General features: G+C 42.1%; 3 protein-coding genes across 7 annotated transcripts; all 3 read left to right on the top strand.

Annotated features, from left to right (window-relative positions):
* The first annotated feature begins 3,339 nt into the window (after positions 1-3,339).
* On the top strand, positions 3,340-8,931 carry LOC117576754 (uncharacterized). The gene is made up of 7 exons (XM_034261788.2): positions 3,340-3,515; positions 3,640-3,733; positions 5,562-5,844; positions 5,907-7,728; positions 7,793-8,280; positions 8,349-8,490; positions 8,563-8,931. The coding sequence occupies exons 1-7, from the start codon at positions 3,470-3,472 to the stop codon at positions 8,565-8,567; spliced, it is 2,880 nt and encodes a 959-aa protein (XP_034117679.1). The 5' UTR covers positions 3,340-3,469; the 3' UTR covers positions 8,568-8,931.
* Positions 8,932-9,104: 173 nt separating this feature from the next.
* LOC117574424 (fibrous sheath CABYR-binding protein) lies at positions 9,105-10,696 on the top strand. Its single transcript, XM_034258262.2, has 3 exons — positions 9,105-9,411; positions 9,470-9,558; positions 9,626-10,696. Exons 1-3 carry the CDS (start codon positions 9,140-9,142, stop codon positions 10,513-10,515), a joined length of 1,251 nt encoding a protein of 416 aa, XP_034114153.1. The 5' UTR covers positions 9,105-9,139; the 3' UTR covers positions 10,516-10,696.
* Positions 10,697-11,328: 632 nt separating this feature from the next.
* On the top strand, positions 11,329-17,316 carry LOC117576755 (GATA zinc finger domain-containing protein 10). Of its 5 annotated transcripts, none has more exons than XM_052008053.1 (6): positions 11,329-11,472; positions 11,531-11,689; positions 13,214-13,811; positions 14,402-14,511; positions 14,654-15,092; positions 15,150-15,253. In XM_052008053.1, the coding sequence occupies exons 2-5, from the start codon at positions 11,618-11,620 to the stop codon at positions 15,056-15,058; spliced, it is 1,185 nt and encodes a 394-aa protein (XP_051864013.1). In that variant the 5' UTR covers positions 11,329-11,472; positions 11,531-11,617; the 3' UTR covers positions 15,059-15,092; positions 15,150-15,253. The 5 variants fall into 5 exon arrangements, with proteins under 5 accessions (XP_051864013.1, XP_034117683.1, XP_034117680.1 ...); XM_034261792.2 differs by lacking the exon at positions 11,329-11,472 and adding an exon at positions 15,826-17,316 and having other exon boundaries at positions 11,524-11,689; positions 14,654-15,016; positions 15,162-15,593; XM_034261789.2 differs by lacking the exon at positions 11,329-11,472 and having other exon boundaries at positions 11,524-11,689; positions 14,654-15,016; positions 15,150-15,282.
* The last annotated feature ends 338 nt before the right edge of the window (positions 17,317-17,654 follow it).

Raw genomic sequence — 17,654 nt, 5'->3', positions numbered from 1 at the left:
AATTGTTTCTAATAAGCTTCAACAGGGTAATAAAAATGTATTTTATAACTTACAGGAAATTAAAGTTTTGTGAATCAAAAGTTCTCAAGTAAAACTTTACACGTGGAATATGCAAAGTAGAATATCAAGTGATAAATCGCTCATCAATTCATCGATTCAAGATGCAAAGCAAACTGTATAGATAAAGCCGGTATAGACAATACCGTGAATTGGGATCGATGTCCAACGATGATACTTGGAGTTTAGCTTCGATAGATACTTGAACTAGATCTTCCGATCATGCGGAAGAGATGTCTTCGATCACGTTCAAAGCTATTACAATAGTGGCTGTTGTTACTGGGTTGGTTGGTTGGTTGGTTGGTTCCGTTGCTTTATTATCATTAAAGTAACCATTTGACTCACAGATCTATGGCATTAATGTTGTTGTTGCTATTGAATTTATTATCTCATGTTTTGTTTTCTACCGTTCGTATAACCGCTAAATCGACTTCAGCTCTTGGCTGCTGCTGTTGCTGCTGATGTTGCTGCTGTTGGTGGCGCTTTGGGGCTGGCTTAACCGATAAGGTCAAGTTCATTTCCGCATCGGACTGATCTTGGTCAATGGGCAATCGACGAAAAGAATGATCGTTAATGACTGCTATTTGGCACTCTATGCTGTGCTGTGTTGTGTTGTGTGTTGCAGCTTTCGGACAGTTATCACACGTCAAGGAAGTTGCACAAGTTTTACGACAAGACACAAACGAGGGGCAATAAAACAATTTACCATTAGATGTGACGCACTCTTTAAGTTTCGCTGCCACAACTAAAGTAGTTGCAACCACTCGTAATTACGCACGTAATTAGGGTTACAACCAGACAATCTCTCGCTGCCCGTCGCTAACTATAGAGGAGAGTATATACACTCTAAGTTCGTATCTATGTCACGCCATAAGTCATCCAAAAAGCTGTCCCCCCTATCCAAAGTAGTAATATTTGGCAATGAACGTGCTCTCACCGTGTGAACAATGTTGGAGATGGTTCCCTCACAATTTCTATGCGTTTTTAATTTGTGTACAAATGAAAAATTAATTTTCGTTACAACTGAACTTGAATTAAATCTGAACTTGAATGTGTGGGCGCATTTTCGAGGCGGGCCGAGTTGAGTTGTGCTTAAGTCAAGTTCTTAAAGTCGGCCATACGCGACGCGTCATTGTCAGTGGTCAAGTGCATTCTTAATTTCGTAGCACTGTAATTAAATCTGGCAAGCAACAGCAGCCGACCACCTTGGCCATACCTCATGACGTTGACTTGTTTCAAGTTTCCTTCGGCGGCTTGACACAGTTTATAGCCATATTGGTTAGATCGGTGGCTGCTGCATTTGGCATTTTGGTGGCAAGCTCCACCACCAACAACCGAGCAGCCACTAGCTGGCCTCGACTTTCAACTAGTCGCAATGCAGCCACAGCTGCAAGTGCCTCAAACATTCTTGATTGCGTGGAGTTCGCACATGAAATTTAGTTGTTCATATTATATGTTTACAATTCGAAAATTGCACATCGATAAACATCGCATTAAGCATATATCTGTGTTTTAACTGTGCGAAAAAATGAAGTAATTCCAATGGGAAATTCTCAAGATTCCCTTTTATCAAAACTATTCATAAAAAATCTAGCTACACTATGACGACATTGAATTGAAACGTCAACATCATAAATCAATTATGTATTTGAAAACTTCGTTGACGATAATTACAATTGAATCTTAATGCAAAATTGATTTCTGCTGGGGCAATATTAAGTGTTTGACTAAGCACTTGTGAGAGTTAAACACTTTAGCCCGAGTTCAAGAACATACAATGATGGTTATTGCCATAGTTTAGTCAGCCATTTAATAGCGATAAAACAGAACTCGCATTAAGTAAATGACTAAATGCCTGACTTAATAGGAATTTAAATATAAAATGAAACTCAAAAAGCATTAGCCCGGCGATATTAATAAAACTGCCGATAATTTCAGTAATAACAATTTTTACACCCAAATTCGCAAACAAAGTGGTCCATAAGCACACTATAATTAAATTTTAGTTTCAAAAAATTTCGAAAAGTGCGATTTATGTAATAACAAACTTGATGAAATTTAGGTGCGCATAGAATTCGAAAATTGCACTTCGATAAACAATTTTCAAAACTGTCTTTAATCGAAAAATTGTCAAACCAATATTTCAAAGCTTTATTGGTAATTGTAACTGAATCGTAGTGCAAAATTGACTTATGCTGTGGCAATATTAACCCAAGCACTTGTGAGAGTTAAACACTTTAGCTCGAGTAGCCAAAGTCAGTTTAGTTTAAAAAAAAACATAAACAAAACTCACTTTAAGTGAATGACCTAATGTCTGACTTGATAGTTATTTTTAATTTAAGTATATTGTACAATGTACACACATATATTTGTCGTTACAATTTCACCACCTGTTAACCTTTCATATTTGCTACAAGTGCCAATAAAAAGTGCGAGAATAAGAAAATAAAGTGCTTTTACTCGTTAACGACGCCACCTCTACAATCACAAATCAAAAAACATTAGACTGATATCAATTAAATTGTCGATAATTTCAGTTGCGCGTAACAATTTTTAAACCCATATTCGCAACCAAAGTGTTCCATAAGCCTTATGCATCTCGAACTACAATCATATCTTAATTTCTAAAAAAATTTCGAAAAGTGCGATACAGTCCATTTAGGAAATTACAAAATTGATAGTTTCGTTTTGAAATTTCTGACGCTTGAACTCGGGACCCCGTAATTATTTTTCAATTAAAGTCACACAATTTTTTGTATCAGAGTGGCAGCTCTGGTCTTCTTATTTCAAACATGTGGCAGCTCTCCATGCGATTGAGTCGGTCTAGTGTTCCATAAAATATGTTTCAATTGTTAAATTATAGTTCATATTTTTTATTTCCTTAAATTGTCAGACAAGTTTTTCAATCTGAAGTGCTCTTTAAGTTTAATAAATTTCATATAGTACACATCATTGATTTAAAAAACTACACAGCATAGTGGCACAGACACCGTTAAATATACTTTTTGGTATTTCTCTATTGCATCGAAATTTTGCAACACGGGTGTCATTCAATAAAAGAGGTTTAAACAATATTTTATACGATGAAAGGCTTTTGCTACGTATAATATTTTCAATCATAAATGATTTAAATTAATTGTAAAATTTAGCTTAAAAACGAACGATGTGTGGTTAAAAACAAAGCGATACTCCTTTAAAATATCGATATATCGATAGTGTAATCGATACTTATCCATCTCTACTGTACAATAACAAAAGCAAAGTAACGCAATTCTATTTTTTTCATTAATCATCAAAAAGTCATTCGGTGCAGTTGCAACTGGGCAGCTGGAGTGTTTAAAAGTGCAAGATTAAGTAAAATTGTAGTAAATTTACTCTAGTGTTTGCTATATAATAAAACCAAACAGACAAAATGCGTGATGCGGGCCTTTTGGCCATTTTGGCTGTGTTTGTTTGCGGTAAGTGACGACGACGATAGAGTGAATATATTGCGTGTTTGTTTTTTCGTAATGTCAAATACATATACGTAGAAGTTTTTCAATGTACAAAGACAATAATATGCATATAATAATTCTATTTCAGGCGTTTGCGTTTCCTCAACGCCAGTCGCTCAGCAGCCGCTAGTTGGAGGAAGCAAATGCACCTGGGGCCCCTCCTATTGGTGCGAAAATCTCAGGTAAATGTCTTGAATGCATTCACAATTAAACGCTTTGTCATCATAGTCAAAAAATATGCAATACCCGGGCCCCTCTTCGTATTTCTCGCCCACTGCAAGCACAATAACAATGCCCACTACGCAGTTATTAACCCGTCGTTGCGTGTGTTGTTCCCGTTGTTTCTGCAGCGGTTCAGTTCATTGTTTTGTGTACCAACAATTGTCGCAAGAAGCAATTCTGATAAGACAATCGGCGACAGCGCAAAAGGCAAAGCAGCGGCTGCGGCAGCAGCGCCGCCATTCTGCTTAGTCTATCGATAACCTTTGTTATGGGTTTTTACAGTTGCTCTAATTCAGTTCTCTTCCCCATCCTCGCTTTGCCTCTTTTTTTCGCACACACCTAATAGTTTTGTATGTGTGTCGTGTGTGTTTTGTAATCGTCTAATACAACTACACATTGCACTCTCTCCGCAATGGCGCTCGCTCTTTATCTCTCCCCTGCTCTCTTTCTTTCACTTGTTCATGCAGCGCTTTTGTTTTACGTTTCGATTCCGCTTTAAATTAAATTAACAGCTAAGCTCTCGATGGTTACAAATACTTATGCATGACACACTCATCAGTTGAGCAGATTGCAAATGACTAATCGGTTAGGCTCGCCTTCGCCTTAGGCTTTCGATTAAGTCCAGCAGCTCAAATATCTTCTTTACTCAAATGTCCAAGCTAAGCATTCGTCATAATAGATTTGTTTGTCGCTAAGTATCACCATAATCAGCTGACAGTTTGTTATTCGCGTTCTTATCAACAATCTCTCTCTGTGTAATCAAAAACCAGTGCAGTAGTAATATATACAACTATTTAAACTACTATGACACTTATTTCAAGCAATAAATTGTCGATTATAATAAGGCATTAAATTAAAATAATGATTAATAGGTCTACATTACAAGCGTAAATATAATTAGGATAGCTTCTAATCGCATACTTTTACTTTCTTTGTTTATTAATTTGTTTATTGCGGACCTCTTTGTTTGGCTGCCTCAGCAAAATTCTAAAATAATTCGACATTCTCTCACACATACATACTTACTATATATGTAAGTGTTGTTTGTGTTTTTTATCATTTGCCATTAGCACATTAGTGTTGGGCTCTCTGTTTAAACATTGTGAGTTTCATTTGTCGGATGTTCGAAATGTATGCATCAGCAATATCAGATTATCGAGGGGAACTGGACATAATCCCCTCATATATATGTTGAAGTTGTTGTGCAGCGGGTACATTCAACTGGCTCATGGTATTCATGATATTCATGCGAGGGTTCTCGACACACGCTTTCGGACTCTGATCTCTGCTGACTTGGCTCTTTCAATCTGCTAAAGAATAACAATCCGCCGACTGCAGACTCAGATTGTGAATGCGGGTCATTTGATCCAGTTGTTTTGCTAAACTAAAATTATCAAGCTAATCAATTTTGAAGAATTAAGAATTAGTAATTGCTGTTTGACTATACTTGCCATGAAGAAGGAAAGAATTCTAATTGAAGACCCTCAGGGTTGCGTCTCCATTTGGTTCCCAAAAAATGCCAACTAGAAATATTTCAGCACATTCAATATCCATTTGTACATATTTCATCCTTGATATTCTAGCCGGTTTAACTAGGTTGAATTATACCCATATAATGAATAACAATCAGATTGAACAATTACCTTAATTGATCCGAAACGTTTAATCACCGTCTGCTAGTCAGTAAAGTTTCCCCAAGTGTCGCATAGCTTTAGAGCACAATCATTTATTTTATGACCGCTTGCTTTGTTCAACGCACTAAGTGTTAATCTTTTCTTTTTTCGACAGCAATTCAAAGGACTGTAGAGCGACACGTCATTGCATTCAGACCGTGTGGGAAAAGCGCGTTGTGCCCGTCGATGATGATTCGATTTGCAAGATATGCAAGGATATGGTGACTCAGGCGCGCGATCAACTGCGCAGCAATGAAACCGAAGAGGAAATGAAGGAGGTCTTCGAGGGCTCCTGCAAGCTCATACCCATAAAGCTGGTGCAGAAGGAATGCATCACGTTGGCCGACAACTTCATACCCGAGCTGATTGAGGCTCTGTCCTCGCAAATGAATCCCGATGTGAGTAGAACATTATTATGATCATATTGACAACTAATTGAATTTCGTTTTTGCAATTATAGCAAGTTTGCTCCGTGGCCGGTTTGTGCAACAGCCGTAAAATCGATGAGCTGATGCAGCTCAGTTATCAGGCTGCTTTGGATGGCTCGCTCAAGGAGGAAGATGTGGATGTTCAGGGAGCTGTTGCCAAGGTGGAGAAGAAGCCTGCTGGCGTTGCACAATTGACCTGCGGCAGCTGCAATCTGCTCTCTCGCAAGATGCAGCAGAAATTCGAAGCCACCGATCGCGACGATATGGTTGAGCAGCTGTTGCATGTGTGCGGCGGCATGTCCAGCTTCTCAGATGCCTGCGCAAACATGGTGTTGACCTATTTCAATGAGATGTACGATGCTGTTAAGCAACACTTGGCTGTCAGTGGTCCTTGCCACATGTCTGGCGTGTGTGTGGCACGTTACCACCAGCATGAGGAAGATGTTCAGGAGCCAGAAGCATTGACCACCCTGGATGGTGTTAGCGACGACATTCCCTGTGCACTGTGCGAGCAGCTGGTGAAGCATTTGCGCGATGTGTTGGTGGCCAACACCACGGAGACGGAATTCAAGCAAGTACTCGAGGGCTTCTGCAAACAATCACGTGGCTTTAAGGACGAGTGCCTCAGCATTGTGGATCAGTATTATCACATCATTTACGACACTTTGGTTAACAATCTGGATGCCAACGGCACTTGCACCATCATTGGCGTTTGCCCCAAGGGACAGCTTGGTGTAAACCACGAAGCTCCAATCATGCCTCTGCTGCCAGTTCTTGCCCCAGCCGACATTAAGGTGACCATCAAGAAGTTGGGTGCCAACGAACCCAAGTTCAGCCAGCAAGAAATCTTGAACATGCAGTTGCCAATTGATCATTTAATGGGCGCTCCCAATCCCAACCAGCTGGTGGAGGGCGGTGAAATGTGCACCATTTGCGAGTATTTGTTGCACTTCATTCAGGAGTCGCTGGCCACGCCAGCTACCGACGATGAGATCAAACATACTGTCGAAAACATTTGCACCAAGTTGCCAAAGGGTGTCGCCGGTCAATGCCGCAACTTTGTGGAGATGTATGGCGATGCGGTGATTGCATTGCTCATTCAAGGCCTGAATCCACGCAACGTTTGCCCCATGATGCAGATGTGCCCGAAAAACGTTGAGAATAAGCAAGACATTGAAGTATTCAACCCTGTGACGACTGTGCACAGCGACGAACAGGACAAGCCCACTTGCCCACTCTGTTTGTTTGCTGTGGAGCAGGCTCAGATCAAGATTCGTGACAACAAGTCCAAGGATAACATCAAGAAGGTTCTGGATGGTCTCTGCTCGCATCTGCCCAGCAAACTGCGTGCCGAATGCACGGACTTTGTGGAGACTTACTCCAACGAATTGATTGACATGCTCATCACTGACTTCAAACCCGAGGAGATTTGTGTGCAACTGAAGCTGTGCCCCAAGACCAAGGACTATTTGGACGAAATGGGCATTGTGTTGATTGGCAGCGATGAGGATGATAAGTCATCCAGCAGTGAGGAAATCACTGGTAACGATATCGATTCAGACGAACAAGTCGAAGTGCGATTCGATAAGGACTTTGGCGTTACACCCAACTGTTTGCTCTGCGAAGAGGTCGTCAAGACTGTGGAGAAGAGACTGGGCAAGCATCCGACCAAGGCTGACGTTAAGGATGCCCTGGAACACACTTGCGACAAGCTGAAGAAGCCAGTGGCCAGCAAATGCCACAAGTTCATTGACAAGTACGGTGATAAGATTGCCGAGCTGTTCTTGAAGGAAATGGATCCCAAATTGATTTGCGCAGAACTGGGCATGTGTCTCTTTAACGAGCAGGATGATCGTAAGTATATGCCAAATAATGGACAATTAAAGACATCAAATTAATTATCTTTTACACATCGCAGTTGAAGTCGATGAGGCCTTGAAGTATGATGTCATTGTGCTGCCCAAGAACAATGAGGGTAAATTGGCGCGTCTGGAAAGCTCAAAGGTCAATGAGCCACCAACTTGTGTGCTTTGCGAGTTTGTTATGACCAAGCTGGAGGCCGATCTGAAGAACAAAACCGAACAGGAAGAGATCAAGAAGGCTCTGCTCTCTGTTTGCGATCACTTGCCAAAGACCGTTCGCAAGCAGTGCGATAGCTTTGTGGAGGGTTATGCTGCGGCTATTATCAGCCTGGCCAGCACAGTTCCGCCCAAGGAAGTGTGCCAAAAACTGCAGCTTTGTTTCAGCGAGGTGGTCAACGATGAGGTCATCGAGTGCGGCGTCTGCCATGGCGCTTCTCAAGTTCTGTTGCCTTACTTCCGTTCGCAGAAGGACCATGATAATGTCAGCTCACAGGACATGGTCTCCATGGCCTGCGAAAACTTGCCCGCCAAGTACTATAACATTGTAAGATACGCTCGCATCTTGAATTTAATATTTGCATATTATTAATTGGTTTCTATTGTTCTCTTCAGTGCTCGGAAATGATCTCCATTTATGGCATTAGCATGATGCGCTTGTCTGAGCATTCGTATATGGATCAATCGCACATCTGTGCCGAGATTGGCAAATGCTTTGACCATGAGAAGTCCGCTCTGGCCTTTGCCAGAATTTCAGGTGTGTATCTGCAAAGCTGAAAGTAAACAGAATGTATTAATAACTAACATATTTTAATTTATTCGATTGCAGCTTAAGATGCAGCCGTGATTGAAAGAGTCGCAATTGCATTGTGATGTGTCGCAATTGGCGCCATGGTTTATATATATATATATATGATATATTCTTACTTATCTGTTTACATTCTGTAATCCATTGTGACTGTAAATTATCGAAAAACCTACTTACTTTTTTCTGCACGTTTCGTTTATTTTCGATTACTTTATGATTCGCTGAATTCTGATGTTGATGGAAATGTGGTAATAGTTTAACTGAGAAAATATTAGAGAATGAAACTGAAAACTTATTGATTTCTGTAAGCGTACGCGAAGTGGGCATCGCAATTAAACCTAAACTGTAATTTTAAAATGAATACAAATACAATAAAAAGACTAAAAACATGTATGGACACGCCCTTTTCTATGCAACTGCAATTTGTTTTCGATGAAAAGAAGGAAATGAAATATCAAACAATACGTGACTTAATTCAAAACATAAAACGAAGCAGCCTGAGAGAATGCATTCACCAAAGTAGAATAAGTCGGCAACTTAAAACAAATAAAATTTAATTGATAGTGTCAAACAAAAGTTAATATTATATTACCCAACAATGTTTGAGGATTCGCTGCTCATTATCAAATCAGATTATATGCACAAGCGGCGTCCTGTGCTCTTGAAGCTGCTTGCCGCTGGGTTTCAGATTCAAGGTAGTCGCAGGCTGAACTTTTCACCAGAGTTGGCAGCCGAGTTCTATGCCGACTATGTGGATGAGAAGGGTTTCATGCTGGAGGTTATTCTGTTGTCCAAGGGCATCTCGGAGGCATTTATACTGACCAAAGAGAATGGAGTGCAAGATCTGCTCAACACCATGATATGCTACTTGTAAGTTCAACACTCGATCTTCAACTAGTTTCTTGCGGTTAAAATGACTGACCTCTAGTGGCTCAGCCTCGGAGCTGGAGCGTAACATCCATGTAACCAAGCATAGCGAAAGCGTGGCTCGCGAGATCACATTTATTTTCCCAAATTGTAAGTACAGCGATTAACATTGAAAACCTTTTTATTTACATTTATTAAAATTCGTTAAATTTTAAAGATATTCACGAGCCTATTCAAATGTTTGATCAAAGTCTTTTCTGCAATCGTCCCATGATAAAACCATTAATTTCGGAGATTTACGACCTCTTGCAGAATGTTGACTGCAGTCCCGAGGATTGGAAGCGTCGCATTTCGGATTATTTGGTGCGCAGCAATCCTTCGTTGCCGCAGATCAGCAATCAGTGTCAAGTTGCGCCTGACATGGGCATGCAGGAGAAATCCCAGCAGACAACGATGACGTACAAAACCATTGGAAAGGAAGCCAAGCCCAAGGAGAAGTCGAAGAGCAGCAGCTCTTTGCTGTCCAGCAGCGAACCGCATTCGTCGGTGCTGTTGACTACATCCACCTGTGTGACTTGCGGTGGCTTTGAACGCACAGAGCCGTGCATATCGGAACTGGATTTGAACAAACGCGTGGAGCCGCAAAGCGATGAACCGATATGCGTGGACGAGGAGATTATATGGAAGGAGATTGTTGTCTATGAGGAGGTGCAGCCCGAAGAGGAGTCGGAGCATAAGAGCGAAGTGGCTATTCCGGATGAGGAGGGCGGACGTGCAGGCGATGATGATGCCTCAGATTCAGAGTGTGATGAAAGACCCACTGCTGCTGCTCCAGTAGCAGTTGTTGAAACGGATTCGGCATCAGAGGAGGCGCCACCTGCAGTGGCTGCCACTCCTGTGGTATCAGCAGTTGAGTCAACAACAAAAGCAGCGCCAGTGGCGGAGGAAGCTGCTCCAGCAGCAACACCATCTGCAGAAGAGCCCCCTCCAGCTGCTGCAGAACCAGCTCCAGCTGCTGAAGAGCAACCAGCTCCAGTTGCCGAAGAGCCACCGTCTCCAGTAGCCGAAGAGGAACCCGCTCCGCCTGCCGAAGAACCTGATAAATAGAGATAGTAGATAAACAAAGCGCAACAGTCAGCAGAAGAAGGTGGCGGATTAATTTGGCACCTGTTGCCCTGTTTATGCTTTGCAAAATATTTTTGTTTTCGTTGGCCATCTAAAAAAAATTGCTGGTGTACACAAAAAAACACAAAAAAAGGAAACGAAAGGACGAAGGAAGAACGTCAAACATGCTAAACCAACACACGTAGCACAAAAAACCTCACTCTAAACTTTTTGTTGCCACTGAGGCAGCTGCAATGCGCATTCGCCATGGCCAGCAGCAAGGTGGCAAGGTGGCACAACCGCAGCATGCACTTTTCACTCACTGGCACAATTCACTCACACTCACCAAGAGGACTGTGGCAGGTGGCAGATGGCAGTGCAACAGGACGAGCACTTTGCATTAGCTGCACTCTTTTTATTTGTTATTTTGCGGTCAATAAAAAAGAAGTGGAAAACAAGCAACGGATGTGTGTGGCAAGTGTGTCAGTTGGGCGCGCAAAGCGTATGTTCCAGGGAAGCGAGCAAATACAATTTCAACTGCAATTTATATTAATGTTATTTGTCACTATTTTTTATGGTTTTTGACCATCGATTTTTCGTTGCTTTGAAGTAGTTTAGGCAAAGGTGGGACAACTAGCCACCGCAATTAGTTTAGCTAGTGTGTATCGATTGGTTGCAAGTAAGAAACTGAAATGCGCGCATTTCGCGATGTTGCACATCAGCAATCGGCACACAACAGACAACGCGCAGCCACAACTAGAACAGCATGCAACACATGGCAGCCACATTTACACAACCCCCCGGGAGGCACATGAACTGGAGCAGCAGCAGCAACTCAAGTTGGAGTTGGAGTCGGAGGTGCAGCTGAACTTTGGCAGCTTCGATGAGTTGTGTAGACTGTGCGGAATACACCTGCGAAGCTGCACATCTTTGATGCTCAAGCTGCTGCTGTAGGTGAATGTAAGTGTTGCAGCTCATTGAGTGGCAAGTTTAGTGTTTAGTTTTTATCACTTGGTAGATAAGCAAGGATGATTACCTGCCGCAGCTTCTATGCGAGCTGTGCTTGGATCGCGTTGAACACTTGTACGAATGACGACAGATTTGCATGCACAACGAGCAACTGCTGCGTAACTATGCCGCCTCCAAGCAAACGGTGCGTGCCACCATTGACTTTGAGGTAAGTACTATGAAGTGCAACACTTGCAACGTCTCGTCGTCGTCTGCTGCTGCTTCTGCTGCTGCTGGTGATAAGCGGCCTTCGTGACTGCCATTGTCAAAGTTACACTTGCTGCGCCTCGGCTCGTGTTCCAATTCCAAGTCGTTTCACGACTGGCTGGCAAAACAACCCCCCACAGAAAAATAAAAGAGAGCACGGAATCTCAGCCCTGGCGCCGCGTTGTATGCAATACTTTCTGCTGCTTCCGCTTTACTCACTCAAGTTCAGTTCAATGTTCAGTATCTGTCTGGCCGTCGTTGTCGCTGCCGCTGTCGTTGTCGTCATCGTTCTTATATCGTTCCTGCTTCTTGTTCAAGAATAACAAATAATTACTCAAATTGTGCTCGTTGCCTTTGCCGTTGTCGTCGTCGTCGTTGACTGCGACTGCGACTGAGAGTCGACGCTCCAAAATCAGTTTCGCAATACATACACAAACAAAAGGCGCTGGGCTTTGGCTCGAGGAAGTGAACGACAAAACGACAGCAGTAACTACAACATTTTTGTGCTTAGCAATACTATATATACCAAATAATATATATATACTATATTGTACATATATAAAATAACGAAAAAAAAAATACGCAAGCAAAGAGAACTAAATCGACAGCACAAATTCCAACTCAACGCAAAAGTGCGGCGTCCGTTTTTATTGATTTTCAATTGTGGTAAGGCATTTGCATTGCAGAAAGAGAGAGAGAAAGAGACTGGGAAACATTGCAAAAGTCCAGAAAAACCTGAAAACTGGCCAAAAAACTAAGCCAATTGAAAATGTCAATATAAAGTGCGCGTTCTATGTGTGTTTGTGTGTGTTATGTGAAACACGTAAAAATTCGCGATAGCAAAACGGTTTTGTCAGCCGTTGTAAACAGCGAATTATATTTCGGGGCAATTGTTGTGTAAAATTTAGCGAACGCGCTTAAAATAAATTCAGGCAGACACGGAAAAGCCTCAAACCAGTGAAAAACGCCGCCAAAGCGAACGAAAAGGGAGCACGGCCGGCACAGCTCGGCAAAAAGGGCTTCCTCAACCCAGCCACCCCCAAAAAAAACGGAGGCAGAGACAGAGAGGCAAATAAAGGGGCAGCTCAGCTCAGAGACAGAGCGATAGCAATAGCGACAGCGACATCGACAGAGCTGCTCGGCTTGCGGTAGCATTGAAAATCCGCCCGCCGTCGAGCCAAAAGCTCAAGTCGCAAATTTTTGCGCAAGGGCAGGCAAAAACGGTTTGAGTGCTTTACGAGTTTACGAGTTTACGTCTTTATTGCGGGGGGTAGGTTTGATGTGTAGTTCGCTGAAATTTCGCAACACTTGCGCGCCTTTTAGGGGTGGCACACAAAACAGACACACCGAACCGGAACGGAACGGAATGGAATGAAACGAAAACGAAATCGAAACGGGAATCGCGCATGTTGAGTGATGTGTAGTGTAGTTGGTGTCTTGTTTCATTGCCGGTTTGTTTTAGTGTTTTTGTGTGCATTGTTCACAGGACGGCACCGTTAACATGGACAAGATGACGGTGGCCCAGAAGAACGCATATCTGGAGGCGCACATGGCCGTGCAACAGCAAATGGCCCAGGCCGCCATACAATTCAAGCAGCAGCAACAGAGCTCCGTGCAACAGCAAAGCTCACCCACAGCCAACAACAACAACAGCCAGCAGAACAACGGCAACATGCAACAACAGCAGCAACAGCAACAACAACAACAGCAGCAACAACAACAACAACAGCAACAACAACAGCAGCAACAACAGCAACAACAACAGCAACACTATGCGGCCACCATCAAGGTGCCACAGATCAGTTCCTCCAGTTCGGCGGGCGGTGCTGGCGGTGCAGCCGGAGACAGCACATTCACGGTACCCGACGACGGCATGGGCTTTGAGGGAGGCGTCCGAGTGCTCCAGAGTCTGGGCACCTGGTCGGCGGGGGAACAACTCACCTACAACATACCCAAACCGAATCTGATACCATTCACCGAGCCATATGTGGAGGGTGGCTCCATGCATCCGGCCAGTCGACTCAAGGCGCTGCAACAGGTGCAACAAGCCTCCTCGGGAGTGCGCAAAACCAATCCCTCAAAGTGTAAGTAAACAAAATTAGTACAGTTGGTCTTAATTAGATTAGGGGATAAGTTCCTGGAGAGTCTAGAATTAAAGAAAAACAGTAAAATCTTTCCAATTCTAAATTAATTTAGATATATTTCTACTTCAAGAAAGTTTCCAAGCATCTTTGTACATATAATTTAAAATTCATTGATTGATTGTAATTTCATTAACAGAATAACATGAATTTTCCTTTATTTGTTATATTTAGTAGAGGACCATTAAATATTACGTATCAGTTTAAACCCTCTTATTGGTTATATGTACAATTGATATTTGTAATTTGTTTCTTAAATTTCATATTATATTTGTTGTATATATTTTTATTTTGTTAATTAAGTAGACAATAATAATAACAATTGGCACTTAAGTTTTTGAATTGGAGAATCCTAAATGTTACTAAATTATTTAAGAAGCATCAACGAAATTAGGTTGTATAAAGTTATGAAAATTGTAAGTAGTGGAAAGAGAATTTCCTATCGAGTTAGACCGATATCATCATCTTAAGCAAGAGCAAAGTGTATCCAATTAAGTCAATGACTAATAATATCTTTCTTCTTCCCCCCATAGCCACCAATAAGGCGTTCGAGTGCACGGTCTGCGGCAAAGGATTGGCGCGCAAGGATAAGCTGACCATACACATGCGCATTCACACCGGCGAGAAGCCCTATATTTGTGAAGTATAAGCAATCATTGAAATTTATGTGCAGCCAGTCTGCTCGCCCTCAACTTGACACTTGGCACTAACCTCGCAATTTCACTTGGCCTGGCCAACACACTCTTTCTTCGCCCTCTCTCTCTCTCTTTCTTGTTCTCTTGCAGGTGTGCAACAAAGCGTTCGCAAGGCGGGATAAACTGGTCATACATATGAATAAGTTCAAGCATGTGACACCCACAAATATAGCGCCGCTGGGCAAGCGACTGAATAACATGGTGAAGAAGAAGGAGCAACCGGATCCGCCGCCGGAGGATAACAAGCAGAGTCTCGAGCTGCAGCTGCAACAGCAGGCTGTGCAGGTGGCCGCCCAGAATATCATCGTGCAGTCGGCGCAGGGGGCGCCAACGGCAATACCGGGCATCATAATACCGCACCATCAGCAACAGTTGTCGTGGACGTGCGAGCTGTGTGGCCGCATGTTCTCGAGCCGGGATGAGTGGTCCATTCATGCCAAGAGTCATCTGGAGGTGAGCAAATGTCGGTTGAGCCATCCGTCCAGCGGGGCCTAAGGCATCCAAAGGCGAAAAACAAAAGTATTTTTTGGTATTTATGCGGGGCGGCTCTAAACTGGCAAATCTCTCTATCTATCTATCAATGCAGTATTGACAACAGGAACGGTTAGTCGTAGAGTCCACAAAACCAGCAGTCGCCATCGTTAAGAACAACAGTCACAGCAATAACAACAGCAGCAACAACAACAATAACAACGGCAACAACAACACCAACAGCAACAATAATCGCGGCTATCAAATGGATGCAAACCAAAATCAAATACTCAACAGCAGTCCGCAAATGGAGGCACAACAACGCAGCCAGAAGATAATCATACAAAATCAGATGATCCTCAACGCCAACCATCAGCAGCAGCAACAGCAACAGCAGCAGCAACAGCAGCAGCAACATGTTGCTGGCGGCAAGAAAGCGGCCAGAAAGCACCACCAACCACAACAGCAGCAACAGCAACAGCAGCAGCAACAACAGCAACAGACCAGCGCGCCTATGTACAATAATAATAATAACAACGGCACTCTTCAGGGACACGAAGTAACTAACTATTAACAACAACAACAAGCAGAACAACCATAACAACAGTAACAATAACTACAACAACAACACGATAAAAAAAAACACGCAACAGCACACGCCATCAGCATGAAATCTTATGTCACAATCAACCAACAAATTGCAAACTCAGTCTCTATTGTATCTGTATCTCTGTATCTGTATCTGTTACTATCACTGTATCCCTTCATCCTCTTCCAACTCTTCCGCCCAGGTGTCTGTGCCCGTCTCGCACCTCATTGCCAACTCACCGACAGCAGCCAGCTACATGCAGGCGCAGTTAACTGGCCTGCAACACGCCAGCAACACAACAGCAACAACCGTAAATGTTGGTGTCAGCGATGCCGGCAACATGAATATGCCGATCGTCACCTATAATGGCAATCAGTATTGTGTCATTACACGTGCCCCCGATGCTAACGATGCCATTGCCATGCAGCAGAAGCAGCCGCTGCCGCTGGACTATGGCCAGGCAAACGCTGCAGCCGCTGCCACCACCACCAACATTATCGTTATGTCGCCCATGCTGCCCCCGCAACAACAGCAACAACAGCAGCAGCAGCAACAATAGTAAGCAGCAGCAGCAACATCATGATTTGCAAATTATGTTCAAAGTACTGACAAAATGAGGCGGAAAATTGCAGTTAGAAATCTCCCCTGGCGGGAAATGCTTTACTGCCAATATCCTCAACGACAGTTAATGGCGATGGCGTTGGCAGAGAAAGGCATTTGGCTGCTGATGGCTGCAGTGAAGTGAAGTAAAGTGAAGTGGAGTAAAAAGTGTGTTCGCTGCCCCCAGGATCCTCAGACATCCGTCTTCAAGAGCTGGCAATCAGCCGCCGCTTGCAAAGCAGCTATAAATACAAATTGTAAATAAAGTTTTTAAAAAACTACAAACAAAAAAACCAAAAAAAAAAAAAAGAATCAGTATGAAAAACCAAAAAAGTACGAAAACTCTTAAGTCTATGTTTAGGTGTAAGAGAATTCAATAAATACGAAATGTCAGCCGATGTTAGCAAAGATGAAAAAGATGAAAATGAGATCTTTACGAATAGTTGACGCATGAAATGCTTCAATTCGATTCAAACTCAAACTATTTGCAATACATGAAATGAAAATGAAACCGCATTAACTAATTAGTCTAAGTAATTTTACATATCCATTAACAAATTGATGATGACGCTGAGAACGTTATCAATTTAATGTCCCCATTTCAAAATGAAAAACAAAAAACAGCCATAAAACTGAGATATAATTTCCCAAAGAAACAAAATTCGTTTTCTCATCTTAAGTTGAAATGGAAATAAGTAAATACGCAAAGCAAAAGCAAAAGAAAAAGAAAAGTAAAAACCAAAATAATATGTATGTGCATGAAACAAAATGAATGTGTTTGTGTTTATATATTTGTATTTGTATAGTACGCGTTTAAATCAATTGTTTATAATTAATTACGCTAAAACCGATAAACAATATTTATGTCTTACAAGTGAAACCGAAAATTCAAGTACTTACTTCAATTTATGTAAGTAGTTCAGTAGTGTGTCCATCAATGATACTCACACCCAAAAAAACAAAATACAAAAAGTAAAGAAAATAAAATAAAACAAAAGCGAAAGCATACACGTAACTACGGCAAACAATGTGAACAAATGATTGAAAAAATATATATATATTAAATTAACAAATAAAATTTAACAATTTTTGAGTGGCTGCTTCTATTTATTTACTACAAATTTGAGTTATGCAGGGCAACAACCACTTGTTACGTATACGACGCGTATGTTGACACACAATCACTTCGCTGCCAAATCGGTGTATTAAGAGCACACAATAATTGGCAGCTGTTCTCAGCAATTGCGTTGCCAAAAAAAAACAAAATGCTGTACAAAATTTAAGCCACTTTTTGCAGCTTCGATCGAAGTGGTTTCGCTTAATTGAGAAAAGACAAGACTGCGAGTTTCTGGCGATCTTCAGACATTTGGTCAGCCGAAGCTCACGAAAAACAACTTTTCGTTCAACGAAAATGAAAAATGCGGCAGGTTG

The sequence above is a fragment of the Drosophila albomicans genome, chromosome 2R (assembly GCF_009650485.2).
Source record: "Drosophila albomicans strain 15112-1751.03 chromosome 2R, ASM965048v2, whole genome shotgun sequence".
NCBI lineage: Eukaryota > Metazoa > Arthropoda > Insecta > Diptera > Drosophilidae > Drosophila > Drosophila albomicans.
Note: the sequence above shows the minus strand (reverse complement) of the source record. Positions and strands in the feature narration are given on the sequence as shown.